The following is a 17,712-nucleotide window of genomic DNA, read 5'->3' on the forward strand; positions in this document are numbered from 1 at the left end:
CAGCAGGAAGTGATTGTATTGGACTGATTGCATTGTTTTCTTTTTCTTACCAGGATGTGTTTCTCATCTGCTTTTCGCTTGTTAGTCCTGCTTCATTTGAAAATGTCCGGGCCAAGGTGAGTTGTGAAAGAGAGGAGGCTGTGAAGGTGTCTGCATGGTTCAGTTTTAGGATATGACATTACGAGAGGCATTGGGGCTGATTTGATTAGACACATTTTTTTCAAGGTGTGACTCAGATTTGTAAAGATTTAGTTTCACCCTGTTTTCTGCTGAAAAAAGTACATAGTGGATACTTTTATGACTAAATAGCTTGATATTTCCCTTAGCACTTACTAGAGACCAAAAACAAACATGACTCTAAATGCATGGGACTGTTGCTGTGTATCTGCTGGATGTGTAAAGGCAGTTCTAGGGCTGGTTCGGAGCCAGTACCTATTTTTGAACTAGTTCTTTGTGTTTTTGCAGCCAAAGAACTGGCTCTGGGCCAGAAAAACAGGTTCTAACTTGGCACCAACTCTTTGCTGGTCTAGAACTAAGAACTACTTACATCAGGAGCTGGGGTGGGATTATTGCGATCATTGTAATCAAAGAGCAACTAAAACTCTGTGACCTTTTTTTTTTTTTAAAGCGCAACAACAGAGTAGTTTAGTCTTGCATAGCTACCAAAAGAAAGACATGGGCTTCATTGACATGAAATTGAATCAGCAACGGACTGTAAAGGAGACAAACTGTTAGGTAGTTTATGGGTGATAAAGGCTAACATCTTATGTTCAGTGTTAATATGAATCAAAAGGTGTTATGTATTTGCTGTTCTTCTTGAACGTAACCACCGTCTATAGAAATCATGACGAGCAGCTCAAATGCATTGAACCAGTAGTGTTTAGATTCCAGTGGAGGCTCCAAAGCCAGGAGCAACACTACAAAGGAGACACCACAGGGAGACACTGAACTCTGTCATTGTTGTTATTGTGCTTGGTGCTAGCATAGCTGGGAACGCAGAGGCGTATCGTATGTGGCTGTCTAGCCTGTGGTGTGGAAAGGCAAACTGGTTCTTAGAAGGTTCACAAGTTGAAACAGCTCTGAACTGACTCTAGCACCAGCTGAAAACTTAGTTTATGTTGGTTGAAAGGGGTATAACTGCAAAAAGGTGATAATACTGTATGAATACTTTGTCAGTGCTGCTCGTCAGTGGCCAAAAAAAAATCAGTCGGTGGTGCACTCTTTGCCCTTATACCAACCCTACACTTGTGTTCCATTCACCAGCTTGGTATTTGCACATCTGTAGCTAAATTTATATACTGATCTTATAAAATGGCATGTTCAAGATAAGATGCAGGTTTGAAACTTTACAGACATGGACTAATTTGTCAGTACCCTTACACGGAAAAAGAATACCGGTAACCTACAGTTTTCTTTGAAATAATTTGAAACAAAAAAAAATCAGTCATTGTTTATTCCATATTCAATAAAAATAATACTTTGCTTTTGATTTTTGATCCTACTGAATAATTTAAATGATGAAACAAACATGGCAGGAACAAAATGATGGGACCCTTAACCTAGTATTTTGTTGCACAGCCTTTAGAGGCATTCACGGTGAACAAGTGATTTCTGTAGCTCTCAGCAGGTAGTTTGGCTGACACGTGCTGAGCAAATTGCTCCAGCTGACTCAGGTTTCAAGGGGCCTTCTCCAGACTGATGTTTCAGCTCTTTTCATGGATGTTCAATGGGATTCAGATCAGTGCTCACAGAACATTGCAGTGTCATACAAATTAAAGGGAATGCTTAGTTTGAACTAATAGCTGCCCCTGGTAAGCTAGTGGTTAAGGCGCAGCGCTCTTGCCGCTGCGGCCTGGGTTCGAATCAGAGTTGGGTCAGGAAGGGCATCCGGCGTAAAACACATGTCAGATGTCAACATGCGAGTCAGTGTGACAATTCGCTGTGGCGACCCCTAAACGGGAAAAGCCGAAAGTGACTTTCTACTCAGTTTGAACTACCACTTAACTCAGTTATATATACATTTTTCTAGGGGTACCCACATATCTGTCCAGGTTATTTTAGAATATCTTTGTAGAAAAAGAAATAATTTCTTCTTTCACACTTTCTTTGCTTTACTCCCTGACATACCAAAGGCATGCAGGTACACATGAGACAGTTGCTTTACATTTCACCACTATGACACATTGTTTCGGTGAGCTGTAGGGCACCAAAGAATTTGTCTGTACAGTAACTCTCATTTATCAGTGTTGTGGTCTCTATGCAGTGGTACCCTGAGGTGAGACACCATTGTCCCAACACTCCCATCATCCTGGTGGGCACAAAGCTGGATCTCAGAGATGACAAGGACACCATGGAGAAGCTGAAGGAGAAGAAACTCTCCCCAATTACCTATCCCCAAGGACTGGCAATGGCTAAAGAGATTGGTAACACTTTTTGACTTTACTGAGTTTTTTGTCTGTTTTTTGCTGAACTATTTGAAATGAATGCTTTCGAAAAATACAAACCAGTGGCTCTGTCTGCACTACATATTTGCCTCAGGTTCTGTCAAGTACTTGGAGTGTTCAGCGCTGACTCAGCGTGGCCTTAAAACTGTGTTTGACGAGGCCATCCGGGCAGTCCTCTGTCCTCCTCCTGTCAAGAAGAAGGGGAAGAAGTGCACTCTCCTCTAAGAATTCCTCCACTGGAACGGTTACAGGGGAACATGGGCGCTAGCAGTGAGGGTGGCTAGAGACACAGGAGAAAGACACCAGTATACCCACAGAAACAATGTACTTCAGATTCCTTCCTTCTTTCAATAAGTGTAGCTACAGCAGTTATACCGACCATTTCCATAAATATTTTGACATGGGTGAGATTTAGAAGATGATTATAGAACTTTAGTTTTTTCCTAATAACATATACTGTATAGACAAGATTATGAAATTCTTGAGGCCTTCTGAAAAGGATTGGATGTTCTGTATAATGGACCGTGGAATGTTTTCAATCAGTTCTTCCACTGGTTGTCCACCTTTTTGTGTTTACAGTCTTAGTTTATTTTGAGTGGAAGAAATCTTGCCAAACAGTTTTCGCACATATAGTATTTTAGATGAAAGGAAAATCTTTGCTCTATTGTCCTTTACACCTTAAAAATATGGTTGACAATTTGCTGGTGTGTGTGTGTGTGTGTGTGTGTGTGTGTGTGTGTGTGGGTGTGTGTGTGTGTGTGTGGCTGTTGGCTCATCTCCATTCATGTTAGTTTCACTTTGCGGGGGCAGTTGTGTCCTCGCGCTGTCAACAAGGAAGTTAAAGTAACCTTCTGTGAAGTTCTTTTTGCCTCCGATTACTATGTACCATAATCTTTTACCAGTAGTTATTTTTAGTCCAAGCACTATTCATTCATTCTCATGGACTGAGTGACACTTGAGATGTGATGAAAATTCAGACTGGGAAAAGGTCTACTCATGCCAACAGTGCTATTAATCCCTGAAAAATCTAACTAATCCAGTATTTTATGTGTTTGATGCCAATTGGACATGTCAAGTTTGTGGTGTTTTTTTTCCCCCCCACTGTGAAAAATGTCCTTAGAAGTGTGTCAACTGTATAGTTGCCCAGGAGTGCACAGCTGAAAGTCTTTTTGATATTGGATTAGAACTGTTCGGGTGTTTTGGTGGTGGGATCAAGAACACTTTTAGTGCTCTCTGGGAATTTCTCAGAAACCTTTTGTGCAGTGTACTTTGTTTTAATAGCATTACTACAGGCTAAGCAACAACATCGACAAGACCATTTGTCTGCTAGTAACAGTAATGAAGCTACTGTCAGTTACAGTGTAGTATACAGTGTACTCATTTTTGTTATATCATGGGCCATTTTGTAACTTTCTGCAGAGAACTTACACTTCACTCACTGTAATGTCAAACTAACTTACACTTCACTCACTGTTATGTCAAACTAACACTATGAATATCCTTTTAACTTACACTTCACTCACTGTTGTCAAACTAACACTATGAATATCCTTTGTTTATTACCTCTACAGTTAACTCTACCCTCATCTCTCTACAAGCCAAGCTTTTTGTAATTAATGCTGATAGCATGTATGTGCAACATATACTGAAAACTAAGATTCAGATTACTAGTTCTATTTTTTGCTTAGTTACAAAATGTATTTGAACTACTAGATCAGGGGTTAAGTAGGTCGCTCATCTGTATTGTATTCTGACTTCAAGCTGTGCTTTAACTCTAGCCAATGTGGAGGGTCTTCAATTTTATGGATACAAACTGTCACTTTTTGGAGAAAAAAAAAAAAATCCAATAAACACCAATAAACTTGACCCTGTTCTGCCTCTTTGTTGGACAGTGCACCCTCAGTTTTACTTTGAGGTAACACTGGTAGCACCAACTCACCTTGTCAGTCCAACCGGGCAACCCTGGTCATAGACACCAGCCAAAGTTGCAGTTGTATCAAAGTGGTTTTGTAGTGTGCACTCTAGTTCTGACATGAGGAAGATGAGCATCAAGTAATTTTTTTTTTATTATGAAAACCTAAATACGTCAACACAATTGACAATTCATAAACCCACAAGGTTTTAAAATACATTTGTCTTCTCTAAATCTGAAAAATAATTCATCATCCCTGTACAAGCATCTGTTCATCTTATGCCTTCTTTATCTTCAGTAACTGGCTTCAGTCCCGCTGCTGTGGTTCAGGAATCAACAAATCGTAACAATATCCCCGAAGTTGTAGGTACGCTGGAAAGAAAACAGTTACTTCAGTAAAATAAGATGGAACAAAGTAAAAGTTGAATTTGTTTGAGATTCTTAACAATCATAGCTGTGCTTTACTTTTCATCCTATGTGGATCAAGCTGGTTTGTTTTTGAAGATTTTGACAAGTACATTTCAAAGTCCGAGAGCTAGAATCTAGTCTGGTTTGTCCAAACAAGTAACAAAAAAGCCCACAATTACTGAACTGAGAAGGATCATAAATCAGAGAAGCTGCATGAAGTTCCTGTCCTTTTCAGTTGACTAGATGGGTAAACTCTGACTTAATGAAAATCCTCTAATAAAAAAAAAACACACTTTTCAGAATCAGCATTATTCAATTACCTCTCTACCAACTCTGCACCAACAATGTCATGGATGTGATATTTCATGTGGAATTTAACTTGTGAAGTTGTTCGTCGTTCCTCTAGTTCTGCTTTTAAGACCTCACTATATTTGGACTTCTTCACCATGCCGAGCACTGCTTTACGACCTAACGAGAGAAGCAACAGGAGGGTTAGAAACAAACAAATATCCAATTAAAGTACTGTCAAAGGTCTTGTAACATGAGAGGATTACATGTGACATAACTAACATAAAATAGGTAGGTAGGTAGGTACTTTATTGATCCCTCAATGGGGAAATTTCAGTGCTTCAGCATATTAGATGTTCCCTCACACCCACCTTGTATAAAGTACTTGGTGAATTTGCCAGAGTTGGGAATGGAAAGCCACCAGCTGCCTGCGTCCCTCACAGTCAGGACCCCCGACTTCACCAGCTGCCTGGATGGTGAGAAATTAAAGCATGTGCTGAACTTTGAAAATATGTCACACACAGTAAATGTCAGAGGTGAGAAGTAATGAAGTACAAATACTGTACTTAAGTAGCATTTCTAGGTATCTGTACTTTTAAAAAAAATTTTCTCAACATTTTAATTTTTAAACTATTAACCACTCTTAAACCATAATATATATCTATAATTAGCTTAAAATATTTGATGACCTGAGATTATTTGTTTCCCCCCAAAACTTTAAATAGTTTGAACTTTCCCAGCACTTTGTTGTTCTTCTAAAAGAGACACTTTTAAAGAAAATTTAGTTTTCACCATAGTATGTCTCAAACAAAAATGAGAAACATGAGATAAATTAATTTCTTTCGTACGTTATCTCGGAGTCTGTGAAGAGGAACTCCTTGAGCATCTTGTCTTTTGTGAAGCTCAGATCCCTGCAAGACGATAACACTTTCTCCAAGAACTTCTCCACTGCTGCTCGTGTCACTTTGCCCTCCTCTCCTGCCAGCACTTTGGTCTTGTAGTCTGAAGCAAAAATCAGCCCGAACGCTTCAGCATCAAACCCAAGCTGGAACATCAGCAGTTCTCCTTTCTCCCGCAGTTTGTTCTGTGAAGGATGACAGTGGGTTGTACTTTCTTATTTAGACAGATAAACACATGACCTTTCTGACACTGAAAAGCCATCTTACCACCTCCTTATCCACCAGTGTCTTGTCACTGTGTATACTGTAGAGCTGGTGCTTGAGAGCAATTTGAGGCAAGGTGTCATTGAAGAGCTTTCTGGGGAACAGCGTCATGAGGTACTCCAAGGTGGATTTGATGTCAGTTGGTCCTTAGGGGTGAAGATATAGATGGGTGGTGACTTTTACATCATCTAATAAGATCAACAAAACTGACATTAGCAGCCACACCCACCATCGCCATCACTGACAGCTCCAAACTTCTCTGTGGCATTTTTTCTTTTCTTCGCCATCAAAGTGTCTGAAATGAGAGCCCGTTTTCTGTTCATACCTGGAAGACAGAGTATGGTAGACAAAGCACGACGGGAATCTTGTCAGCTGGTCATTTAAACGGCTGCTCTTAATATGTCAATAAAAACTAAAATCCACAAGATGCGATTTTTATTTTGGTTATCAGATACATTTGCAATACATTTACTACACAGTGTCCTCTCTCCTGCAAACCTTTACTGAATTAACTGGTAAACTAGCGGTAATGCTACTTACAAATGACAGTTCTCCTTTTGTTAAACAAGTATCGTGGCCAAATTTTGCTAACAAGTATATCCCTGACAGAAATACCCAAGAGCTCTCGAAATAGTTGGCTCAAATTATTGCTGTGGAAAAACTCGGACTATCATATTTGGCACAGTGCTCCGGTTCAATCAGTTTTGTCTTTCGTTAGCCAAGATAATGCAGCAAGCTAACGCTACGTGGCCGGAACACTAAACACTTTAGCACATATTTAAATAGCCCATCTAGTTGAAAGCTTTACCTGAGAATTACTATTAATATTCACGTTGATTTGATGTCATTCCACAGGTATAACGAAGAACTTCGGTGTTTTGGTCTTCTCCAGACCGTATAATTATTCACAGGAGGTGTCACGGGTACCACCAACTTACGATACTTCCGGAGGAAGTGGCGTAGGTTCTTTTTGTGTGTTTGTTTGTTTTTTGTTTTGTTTTATCTCTGATCAATGGCATGATAAACAGCCACAAAAAGAGAAACTAGGATTAAAGATACAACTTAAAAAAAAATAACGTTGACCTTTAAGGATATATCCCAGAGGATTTCAGGTGACGTTGCCCGCCAAGCGCTAACAATTAGAAGAAGACGACGAAGAAGAACGGTTACCAAAAAGCAGAGAGATTATGAATTAACGTAAATCAAGTATTTCTGCCTTCTTTGCGCTCAGGTACGAGTACCACCAACTCCCCATCGTGGCTAGCGAGGCCACCACCCTATAAGCATATTTCTCCAGGCAGAGACTATAGAAATGTGCCCTGAAAGTTATGTCTAGGAAATAGCGTAAGTTTGGTGTTAGCTTGTGATGTTAGTTAGCTACACAGCTAGTCACTCACACAGCCTTCCTCTCACTATTAACGTTGCTTTCGTTTGTCGGTTTATTCAGAAAAGATGCTGCAACATGTGAAGTCCGTATTATCATGACTGACTTGGCTCTGAGAGGATTTTAACATCATCATCATAGCGTTAGCTGTTTTTTTTGTACATTTATAGTTAAATGAGATCAACGTTATTGATCCAGTGCAGGAAAACGTAAATACCCCGGAAGCGAAAGGGAGTATAATAACAAATCCGTAACAGAATAAATAAGTACCTTTATAAACTGCTACATTACATTATGAACATCTACTATGTATAACATGAAGAATAAAAACTAAACAGATACTATTAAACAGACCTAACTACTAATAACTATAAGTTTGGACACAAAGTAAATTGAGGAGATAAGGAAGTTATGATGTATAAATACAAACATTGCGCATGAAGTAATGAATTTAGGAGGGGGCTGAAGGGTCTTGTATGTACAGATAGCAGTGCTACCAGTAGTGATTGCAATTGGAGCACCATTAACAATTTTAGTAGTGTCTTTTTAGTAACCACACAAGTGATGATGAGCCAGAGCACTTTTTAGCTTTCCTGCAAGAGAGCAAGGCTGTCAAGTATCATTGTCATCATCTTGCTTCATTGCTCTTCTCTCCACTAAGTAGAAGTGGTGGAAGAAGTACTCGGATTGTTTACTTAAGTAAAGGTAGTAACACCACAGTGTACAAATACTCCGTTACAAGTAAAAGTCCAGCATTCAAAATGTGACTTTAGTAAAATGATAAAATTATTGGAATCAAAATACACTTAAAGTACCAAAAGTAAAAGTACTTCTTGTGCAGAATGGCATGGTTCACATCATATCATATTATATTATTGAATTATAGTTACTGATGCATTATTGTGAACATCACAGTTAATGTTGCAGCTGGTAAAGGCACAGCTAATTTTAACTACCTTATATGCTCATATTTGAAGTATTTTACATACTGCTGGGTAGCTTGTGAATTTTCTACCAGGCACCAATTAAGTCTTATGATTATACTGTATTTTGCTTAAGTAATCTCATTCTGAAAAGTAACTAGTAACTAGAGTTATCAAATAAATGTATTGAGTACAAAGTACAATATTTTTCTCAGAAATGTAGTGAAGTCAAAGTATGAAGTAGCACAAAATGAAAATACTCAAAGTACAGATACCTCAAAATTGTACTTTTGTACAGTACTTGAGTAAATGTACTTAGTTACTTTCCACCTCTGCTAGGTAGCAATGGACCGCAACAGGCCCCACAATCCCAACTTCAGCTGCCGCAAACGGCAGTCATCAGAAAGTGAAGGCAGTGGAAGAAATCAGTGTGAGAAGAAACCCTTCAGACCAGACCTCAGCCACCACCACCAGCATGAGTCTGGGTCAGCTCCAGGACAAAGCTCACTCCCCTCTCGGGGTCTGAGCACCAGAAAGGAGCTTTATGAGAGAGAATTTCCTTTGTACAAACAGCCTGTCGAAATAGGGTGTTTTTCCCTTGACTCTGAGCGTAGATTCTTCAATGACAGCAGACAGTTGAGATACTACGTGGAACCTGACAAAAACCCTACTTTTGACTTGAGAGATGGATACAAGGACCGCTATATAAAGAGAGATGAAAACTTGATGGAGAAGCTGGACCACATCCTACGGTGGATCATGGCCAATAGATCGAAGCTTAACTTGAGGGCCTCATCACGGTAAGTGTTCATTTACTGTTTACTCTTTTTTTTCATATTTAAGATAACAGGTCCAGGTTGCAGACAGATAGACACTCAATTGTGGTGTAAAGTCTCCAGTACAACCACCACTGACCACAGTTGTGGTCAACCTCTGCTCTTTCCAGTGCATTAGATGTGGACTTTGTGACATGGCGGGGTCATCTGACCAAGCTGCTGACCACACCCTATGAGACACGGGAAGGCTGGTTGCTGGCGGTGACCAGGTTTAAAGGCACATTTTACATCAGTGAAGTGGAAACAGAGGCCAATCATATGGAACGTGAGAACCGTACTGAGAGGCATAAAGAGATGATGTACTGGGGATACAAGTTTGAGCAATACACATGTACAGGTAGGTCAGTATATTTAGAGATGCACTGATTGCACTGACAGAAGCACATCTGTTACATCATGAACATGCAGTTCATTTTAAAGTGTGTGTAGTTTTTATTTGCTGTTTTACCATGGCGTGGATATGCATTTCAAGTGTAGCCAGTAATTCCCTCATTGTGTCCTATTTATCAGAGTTTTGAACTGTAGTTTTCCGTTCTTCAAGGTGTTTCTGTAGGCGCCTCCGTGTTTTTTGTACACCAAGTGCTTCCAGTGCGCAAATTAACATGCGCCCAGGATAAACATAAGGAGTTATTAAATAGGTTTCCATACGTATCAGTTGGCCTTATAATATTACACATGGCACTCAAATCTAAATCATGTAATGCATATAAGGCAATAGCAGATGTTTAAATGATAACAATTCATGTTTGTCCTTGCCTGTAGATAACATCCACAGTTTACCTGACCCAGGCGGAGTGGTTAACACTAATGAGGCCTTCTGCACTGTGGTGCAGACTTGGCTTGCAGATCACAGACTTCTCTTCTCCGGTGAGGTGGACTGTCGCGATAAAGACCCCAGTGCTCCAGCTCCTCCTGCCTGCTATGTTGAGCTGAAGACTTCTGCAGAGATCTACACACCCAAACAGCGCAGCAGCTTCCACAGGTAGAAGATAAAACAGTGAAACATAACAGCTTAACTTTTTCATGATGGGCTGTTTGTTGGATATCTGATTTTAGCTACTCTCAATTGTTTTAATGTTCATTCTTCTCATTTTTGTGACCCTCAGGTTCAAACTGCTGAAGTGGTGGGCCCAGTCTTTTCTCCCTGGCGTCCCTCGTGTTGTAGCAGGTTTTCGAGATCATGAAGGAGTGGTCGTTTCTGTGGAGACGTTTCACGTCTCTAAGATTTCACAGCTCATCAAGGTACGCGGTTTGCAGTGACATCATCAAAACCATAAAAAAGGATAGTGAAACATCTCAGCATAGGGCCCATTATAGGCTCTAGGGGTGGGTTTGTTGGTGTCAGAATTTTAATGTGTCCAATACTTTGGATTTGGTCAAATACATACAAAACTAATAACATTCCCATCATTGTGTTTAGTGCTAATTAGCAAATACCACACTAACATGCTAAACAAGCATTTATTAACATTTAGCTGAAAGCACCACTGTGCCTGAAGCCTTCCAGAACCATTAGCATGAACCTGTAGTCCAATTTATTGATAAAAGACATAAGAAATTATAAGATGACAAGAATGTCTTCCCTCTGGTCAGAGTGAATACAACTGCTGGAAGCCAACAGTCTGTATGAACTTTTGCTCCGATTTCCTGTCTTTTGTGAAGCATGTGGCAACCGAGGACAGCCCTAGGTGAGTCGCAATGATACAAACAGTATAGACGTCTTCAATTATAAGTACATTGCTACATGCAGTGTATTTTTAGCACTCTGCTGCAGTTAATGACTCTTTGTTTCCTTTCCAGTGTGGTGTACCTTTTCTCCTGGCAGCCCCACAGAGATGTGACCTACTCCATTCACAGGGACTCCAAGTATTCATTCCTGCCTCACTGGTATGTCAAAGAGATGACCAGCAATCAAGACTCACACCACAGGTCCTGATTCAAAGCTAAGGCCATCGACCCCCAATCTAGGGTTTATTTCCAAAATACTTTGGCACCCGATGTTTGATAAACTTTATCTATACAAGTTGCATGGTGTCACTGATCACTAACCCATGATCCCCTGCTGCGGTTTTTATTGTTTGCTCATCATTTGAAACTGAATCTTGATTTTCATGTGGCATTTTAAATAAAACAATTCCATAATGATTATCAAACTTTATTATTCCCTGGTAGGACAATAAACATGAATTCCAAAACCAGTAATATATTAATTTATACAAAATTAGAAAATAAAAGGTTTAAAAATCTTGATGTAAATAAATTCAAGTAAGCATTGTATCAACACTTACCAAACATGTTCATGTAAACTGTTCATTTGAGACTGAAAACAAGCAGTCGTTAGTCGTAAGTAGCAGTTACAAAGACGACAGTAATTTTAGTTAGTCATGTCTAGAAACAGCTGTTCAGATGCGTTGCTGGCTTTGCTTTTTCTTTTTTTAATAACACCGACACATTCACCAGGTTCAGGCTGGTTCTTAACTATTAAACAAAGTTCATTTGGTCTTCCTCACCCAGCTGAATGATCTTTTTTCAGTTTTCTACTTTTTCACTCATGTACTATTCTCAGATTTAGAGAATTTAAAGTCCACCTCTGGTGCGAGAAGCTAGATTTGGGGACAGTTCTTACAACATTAAACTGATGGAAGTAGAAAACTAGATTTTATTTCCCAAACTTGAAATACACATTTATTTGATATTATGAATTCATTTCGTAGCAGGTATACAGGCCACTGATATGCACATACAGTATAGTGTATGGTGTACCTGAGGCCAGCAGGTGAATGAGTTAGCAGAAGGTCCCAGCTCAGCTAACATAATGAAAAGGAGCTCGAATCTGGTAAATGTGTCATTTGGTTTTGGTACCACTCACACCAATTAATACCACAAAGAGTGAAAAGGCTGTGAGTTTTAACTGGGATCATGCAAAACTGTGTAGAGGGCAATACCTCTTGTAATGATTAAAACCTGCACGTTAAATGCTCAAACAGCCAGTTCAACTGCAACATAAAGAGTGAATCAACTGCAAGTAAGTGAACGGCTGCAGATAAACGAATGTAATAAAAAAATACTGTAACTTATTGCAAACCCTGACTGCCTTACACTGCTAACAAAACAGTGAAATAAACAATGGAAGTCACCTGTGTGACAATGTCCATACTGACCAACGGTCATGTAGACTAGTAATTAAGTGCATCATATCTTTATGTAACTCAACAGTCATTATAGCACGTGTATCAGTTCATAGTACAGATTTTTGCGATATAATTAGGAGGCACTTAGCACCTACTGCAGTATTTGCACACATGTAACTTTTACTCTTAATTGGTTCAAGGTTAAGTAGTCATTCCCATTAGTATTAAATTCATGGCAACTTAAGAAGAGAATTATTAACACCAAAACATTCAAACATTCAGTGCATATTTTACGCACAAATCTATAAATATGAATGGCAGCTCTGCCCTGTTTTCCATTTCACCGTTTTTGTTATTATTGATAATTTGTGTGTAACAGTAACATATATATTATATCAGCCTAATAAAAATGATCTTGTAGGAATTTCCATCTTGCAGAACATCAAACATACATTAATTTCTCCGTTAAAATATTAAACAAAGTATGAAGAATGGTCCAGTGGTGTAAGTCAAAGCAACACCTAAGTACTGTAAGTACCGTATTGGTCTCATCACCTGCACCAAACCCCTAATGCTGCAGAAATAGTTTTGACATTTTGGGAAATACACTTATTCACCAAGATTTCGCTATTAAGTACCAGCTTCTAAAATGTGAATATTTGCTAGTTATATATTAGCAAACAACTTTTTTAGTATTTTTGACTCTAAAACGATCTGTTTGAATATGCTCACTTGAGCTTCAAGGAATACTGTCCTGCCTTTTTTCCACCATGTTGACTTTTTAATACACTGAGCAACCAATCAATTATTAAATAGATGTCAGATGTATTGATAATAAAAATAATGGTTGGTTGCAACCTTAGAGTTCTCCTGTGATGAATTAATACTACCTTTCCCAAGGTTTTATATGTGGTAATTCCTTTAAAAAATTTGAAGCATTTTGATAAAACATTACAACAAACTACAAGTAGAATACTGAAGGTTTTAAAACCTTTAGCACAAGGTCTCTCTCTTCAAGACCAGGCGACAAGGTGGAGGACGAAGGACCCATCAGAATTGATACTGTGCTGTAGTAATGCAATAAAAAAAAAAAAAACTGTAACTAATCAAATGATATGTTGTTAACGTGATGCTTTCAGGCCCCGAGGAGTTTGGGGCAACTGAGCAGTCACCACTTTGCCTGACTGGTAATCCAGTTGTGGTGGTAGCTTTATATTTAGTGTAGGGTTACGAGAGCGGAGTCAATCTTTTCTCAGCAAGAAGGTGAATAAGCGTTTTCCTCTAATATCAAACTTTTCTTTGAGAAAATAATGTGACTACTGCCAGACTAATCAGCTGAGTTGAGTTACGAGACACTTATTTTCTTTCCTTTACCATGAAACTCAACCATCTCCTGTAAGATCACCATATCAAGAAAGATTCACCAGTGCAGAAAATCATGGTTTTGCCTGAAAGAATGGAACCAGTTTAAAGGTTAAAAGAGAGGGAGAGAGAATCATAAGTATTACATCCAGCTCTGGTTGTAATACTTATATACTGCATGCTTTGAGTGACTATGTGAAACCGTGGCCCTGAAGGCCCCCAATCCCATCGCATTACACCGTTTCAGTGACTGACGTTAACAAAACCTGCCCTCAATGATGTACTGTATTCAAGTAGGTGTGTGTTCACCGCTTCAGTTTCTTGTTCAGGCCCATGACTTTGAAGGTAGCAGCAGTGATCTTCTCATACACAACAAACATCAGGGCAGCTGTCAGCACCGTCTGTAGCAGCTTGGCCTCCAGACCTTTGTACAAACCAAGAACACCGTTCCTCCTGTAATAGAGAACAGTCATATTAATGACCAGCTATCACAACATCTTCACCAGTGTATGTCACAATATGTGTTTGCTGCTCTCGCCTGATTCTGTCCATTAGCAGGGAGAAAATGTTTGAGAGGCTTCCAGTCACACCACCCTTGCCATCACCTTTGTACTGGCCAAACTGGTGAGAAAATAAACAGCATGTTATCTTGCTTCATTGAGCTTTGATGGTACTTTTTTTTTTACTTGGTATATGTGTGATTGATGCAAAAGGAAAAATTAAATTGATCCGTTTTGAATAAATTTTTAACAACAAATGGTGACATGGAGCAATAGGATGTATGCTTTGGCTACACTGGAAATTCTTTTAAGTAAGTTTCATTGTTATTTTTTGGTCTTCTGTCAGAAAGCTACAGAATATCACCAGCTTCATCCTTTAATTGTGGCTACAACCTCTTTGATAAGTAAACACAGGGATGAAATTATATATAACAGTATTTACCCTTAGAATGGCCTGAACTGTCTGCAGAGGATATGTCGCTGTGGCAGCAATGGCCTTGGCAATGGCTCCAATGAGAAAGATCTCTGCTGACCGTATCTGTGAGAGGAGATAAAGACGTGACACACTCAGTGTATTTCAAAGTGGTCAGATTGAAGTCTGACTATTTGACAGATGAGTTTTATCAATGTATTTTTGTTCACAACTGTGTACTTAATGCATTCTCTCACCTTCCCCCCTCCCTGGGCTGCCTTCCTCTTCATGGCCTCATAAAGCATAAACTGCACAGCCGGGTTGAGGACGAGGATGAGAGAGGGCAGAGTGCCGTTCCACAGAGTTCCCACTCCCTCATTAGCTATGATCTGTGAGAAAGCATCTAAAAGGGAATCACACCAGGGTTTTATAACTGCAGCAAAAAAAAAAAAAAAAAATGTTAAACTAGTGTTTAAGTCACACACCAAATATGCCCCTGTACCGGGTCTGATGGAGGTCTTCGTTTCTGAACTTTGCCCCCTGAAGCTTTAGCCGAGTGTTGACCACCCACATGGGAGTGGTCAGGACCACATTCACCACACCTGCATGAACAACAGAGCGTTAGCTTTCTTAAATCCTTCTTAAAGGGATCCTGTGGAGTTCTGGACCTCTGGAAGTGCTATAGAGCAGATCTTTTATGTAAAAGTTCGAGGTACAAGTTGTGTGATGTAACACACAAATGTAGTTTCACATTAGAATTAGAGAATCCACAGGGCACCTTTAAGACCTGCAGTCAACACCTTTAGTACCCAATGGCTTCACTCATTAGCTTTACTCTGTCTATGTACCTGCTACGATCCCCATGAGCAGGTCTTTGCCAGGTCTGGACTTGGCTTGATCAGAAGCCGTCAGCTTCTTCAGTGAGTTGAAGGTGTAGAAGTAGACAAAGTTGGAGCAGCAGAGGCTGGAGATGACTGGGAACCAGCCTCTGTACAGCGACTGACTGGGAGAAGTGGCAGAGTCATTTGTTTAGTGAATGTTCAGTCATGTGGCCACATCAGTTTATGAGTGAGCTGGAAATATCTTAGATTAGGTCTGAGGCCGATGATTACTTTCATTATTGTTTGTCTTGTTTTGGCTGACCAACAATCTGCTGTAAAATAAAACCGGATTTTCGATCAGGTGCTCACAGGGGTGTTGCTTCCTTTCACTGGTCAAATAAACCAAGGACTGGATTATAATAACAAAGTAAGCCATGAGTTGGTACAAATTGAACACAGCAGGTTCTATGATAGTATGGCACAAAACTACACTTACAAGCCTTCTTCCTTTGCAATCTCAGCCAGGATGACAGGGGTGGAATTAGACTTTCGGTTCTCATCCACTGAACGACAAACACAAAAGTGGCATAAGTCATCTTTGACCGGGTCCCCCATCTTTATAAAAGTGCAAGATAAAATTAGTGAACTACATCTTTAAGCTGCCTTAAACTCATTATACAGGTAGTCTCTGTCCAAAATGATAACTCACCCTGCAGTCTGCTTTTGGCAGTGTCCAAAGGAAAGAAGACGGTCATAGCTGTCACACTCCCCTAAAAGACAACGCACTGTAATGTTACTGAATGAAAGTAGTAACTAAAAATACAAACCATACTGTAAGTAAAGGCAAGGCAGGAGAAACACGGCAAACATAGACCTAGGCATGAGAAACAAAAAAGGCTCCGACACTCTCCATTTTAACTTTCAGCGGTTCTCTTCATCACCAAGACAGCGAACATCAAGGTAGTAAGACAATAAGCTAGCAAGATGGCATACTACTGATTTACGCAATCTCTTATTGCACTTTGCCTCTGCTCACCATTGCACCTGCCACAGCATGAACCAGCGTCTCGTAAGACAGAAGGCCGACAGCCAAGCCGCCGTTGTCTGACATCTCTGCAGCTTCTCCCGGTCAGACTAAAAACCAGGAAGTAACCGCGGAGCGATCCAACAGGAGATGGATAGCGGTCGGAACGGCTTTTCTAGCTGTCGAGACGCTTTGGGGGAGTTATTAGTGATGGGCAAATGATACCGAGGCTTTGGAGCTTGTGTCACTCGTCCTGAAGCGGAGTGACTCGAAACGCTGTGTCAGAGCTTGTATCAAAACTCCAGTGTCACGTGACCGATGACGTTCGAAGCTGTTTCGCTTCACGCTTCATTCCTTCAAAATGTTTCGAAGCTTTTCATTGGCTCATAGTCTTTCAGTGTGTGTCAACGCTCATGGCGTTTCAATGCATTCTGAGCCAATGACAGCTTAACAGGTTTTACAGATTTGTGTGGTTTGGTGCCATACCAGCTATATAAGATGCATCATTATGCTTCAAAATGGGGTTGTGAGGAGATAGAGATTTGGAGAGTGAGAGTGAGAGTGAGAGTGAGAGTATTTTGGCAAGGTTCATGGCGAGTACCACCAATAAGCGACGTTCTAAAGTTTGGGATCATTTTGACCTCATACCACCCAATAAGGTATAATGCAGTTTATGGCATACATTTTATGTTTCCATAATTGAATTGTATTTTAATTTTTAAATGGGTCTCGAAATTACAATTGCTTGTAGGTGCGGTGTTTGCTCTGCACACAGGAGTTGTCTTACAGCAACAACACATCATCTATGCTGCGACACTTGCGTGCCAGGCATGATGACAATCATACCCAGCAAACCAGTGACCCTGTCAACACTGGAAATCCTGACAGTAAGCTAAATATAAACGTATATATACTGTATATATGTATGTGGGTGTGTCTATTTACTGTAGATGTTGTGTATCATATTCATATAGCAACCTGTCTTCCACACAGTGTCCAGAAAACAGAAGCTGGATGAGGCCTTGGTGGACATGATAGTTAAAGATGGTCAGCCTTTTTCTATCATTGAGGATGAAGGGTTCCAAAATTTCATCAAAATCCTGG

At 39.9% G+C, this 17,712-nt stretch overlaps 5 protein-coding genes across 13 annotated transcripts in view; 3 read left to right on the forward strand and 2 right to left on the reverse strand.

Moving 5' to 3' along the window:
- LOC109971550 (ras-related C3 botulinum toxin substrate 1-like) overlaps positions 1-3,118 on the forward strand; it is a 5,471-nt gene extending 2,353 nt beyond the window's left edge. The window contains exons 4-6 of the mRNA XM_020619878.1: positions 54-116; positions 2,264-2,423; positions 2,539-3,118. Of these exons, the coding sequence (XP_020475534.1) occupies positions 54-116; positions 2,264-2,423; positions 2,539-2,669 (354 nt within the window). The 3' untranslated portion in view covers positions 2,670-3,118. The remainder of the gene's footprint in view (positions 1-53; positions 117-2,263; positions 2,424-2,538) is intronic.
- Positions 3,119-4,492: 1,374 nt separating this feature from the next.
- Positions 4,493-7,371, reverse strand: whr1 (winged helix repair factor 1). Of its 5 annotated transcripts, none has more exons than XM_020619875.1 (7): positions 7,299-7,371; positions 6,445-6,540; positions 6,219-6,361; positions 5,901-6,136; positions 5,424-5,521; positions 5,085-5,232; positions 4,493-4,728 (listed from the first exon to the last, which is right to left on the reverse strand). In XM_020619875.1, exons 2-7 carry the CDS (start codon positions 6,536-6,538, stop codon positions 4,683-4,685), a joined length of 765 nt encoding a protein of 254 aa, XP_020475531.1. In that variant the 5' UTR covers positions 6,539-6,540; positions 7,299-7,371; the 3' UTR covers positions 4,493-4,682. The 5 variants fall into 5 exon arrangements, with proteins under 5 accessions (XP_020475531.1, XP_020475533.1, XP_020475532.1 ...); XM_020619877.1 differs by lacking the exon at positions 7,299-7,371 and adding an exon at positions 7,024-7,129 and having other exon boundaries at positions 6,445-6,510; XM_020619876.1 differs by lacking the exon at positions 7,299-7,371 and adding an exon at positions 7,024-7,128 and having other exon boundaries at positions 6,222-6,361.
- dxo (decapping exoribonuclease) lies at positions 7,360-13,585 on the forward strand. Of its 4 annotated transcripts, none has more exons than XM_020619866.1 (7): positions 7,360-7,446; positions 8,862-9,322; positions 9,469-9,695; positions 10,121-10,340; positions 10,465-10,600; positions 10,952-11,046; positions 11,159-13,585. In XM_020619866.1, exons 2-7 carry the CDS (start codon positions 8,868-8,870, stop codon positions 11,292-11,294), a joined length of 1,269 nt encoding a protein of 422 aa, XP_020475522.1. In that variant the 5' UTR covers positions 7,360-7,446; positions 8,862-8,867; the 3' UTR covers positions 11,295-13,585. The 4 variants fall into 4 exon arrangements, with proteins under 4 accessions (XP_020475522.1, XP_020475525.1, XP_020475524.1 ...); XM_020619869.1 differs by having other exon boundaries at positions 7,366-7,446; positions 8,866-9,322; XM_020619868.1 differs by lacking the exon at positions 7,360-7,446 and adding an exon at positions 7,471-7,559 and having other exon boundaries at positions 8,866-9,322.
- slc25a17l (solute carrier family 25 member 17-like) lies at positions 11,782-16,875 on the reverse strand. Of its 2 annotated transcripts, none has more exons than XM_020619871.1 (9): positions 16,621-16,875; positions 16,294-16,354; positions 16,081-16,147; positions 15,612-15,766; positions 15,249-15,365; positions 15,021-15,166; positions 14,794-14,889; positions 14,390-14,472; positions 11,782-14,304 (listed from the first exon to the last, which is right to left on the reverse strand). In XM_020619871.1, the coding sequence occupies exons 1-9, from the start codon at positions 16,693-16,695 to the stop codon at positions 14,157-14,159; spliced, it is 948 nt and encodes a 315-aa protein (XP_020475527.1). In that variant the 5' UTR covers positions 16,696-16,875; the 3' UTR covers positions 11,782-14,156. The 2 variants fall into 2 exon arrangements, with proteins under 2 accessions (XP_020475527.1, XP_020475528.1); XM_020619872.1 differs by having other exon boundaries at positions 16,081-16,199; positions 16,621-16,643.
- anks4b (ankyrin repeat and sterile alpha motif domain containing 4B) overlaps positions 16,364-17,712 on the forward strand; it is a 7,256-nt gene continuing 5,907 nt past the window's right edge. The window contains exon 1 of the mRNA XM_020619854.1: positions 16,364-16,544. The gene's annotated coding sequence lies outside the window, so the exon portion shown is untranslated. The remainder of the gene's footprint in view (positions 16,545-17,712) is intronic.

The sequence above is a fragment of the Monopterus albus genome, unplaced genomic scaffold, assembly GCF_001952655.1.
Source record: "Monopterus albus unplaced genomic scaffold, M_albus_1.0 scaffold227.1, whole genome shotgun sequence".
Taxonomy (NCBI): Eukaryota; Metazoa; Chordata; class Actinopteri; order Synbranchiformes; family Synbranchidae; genus Monopterus; species Monopterus albus.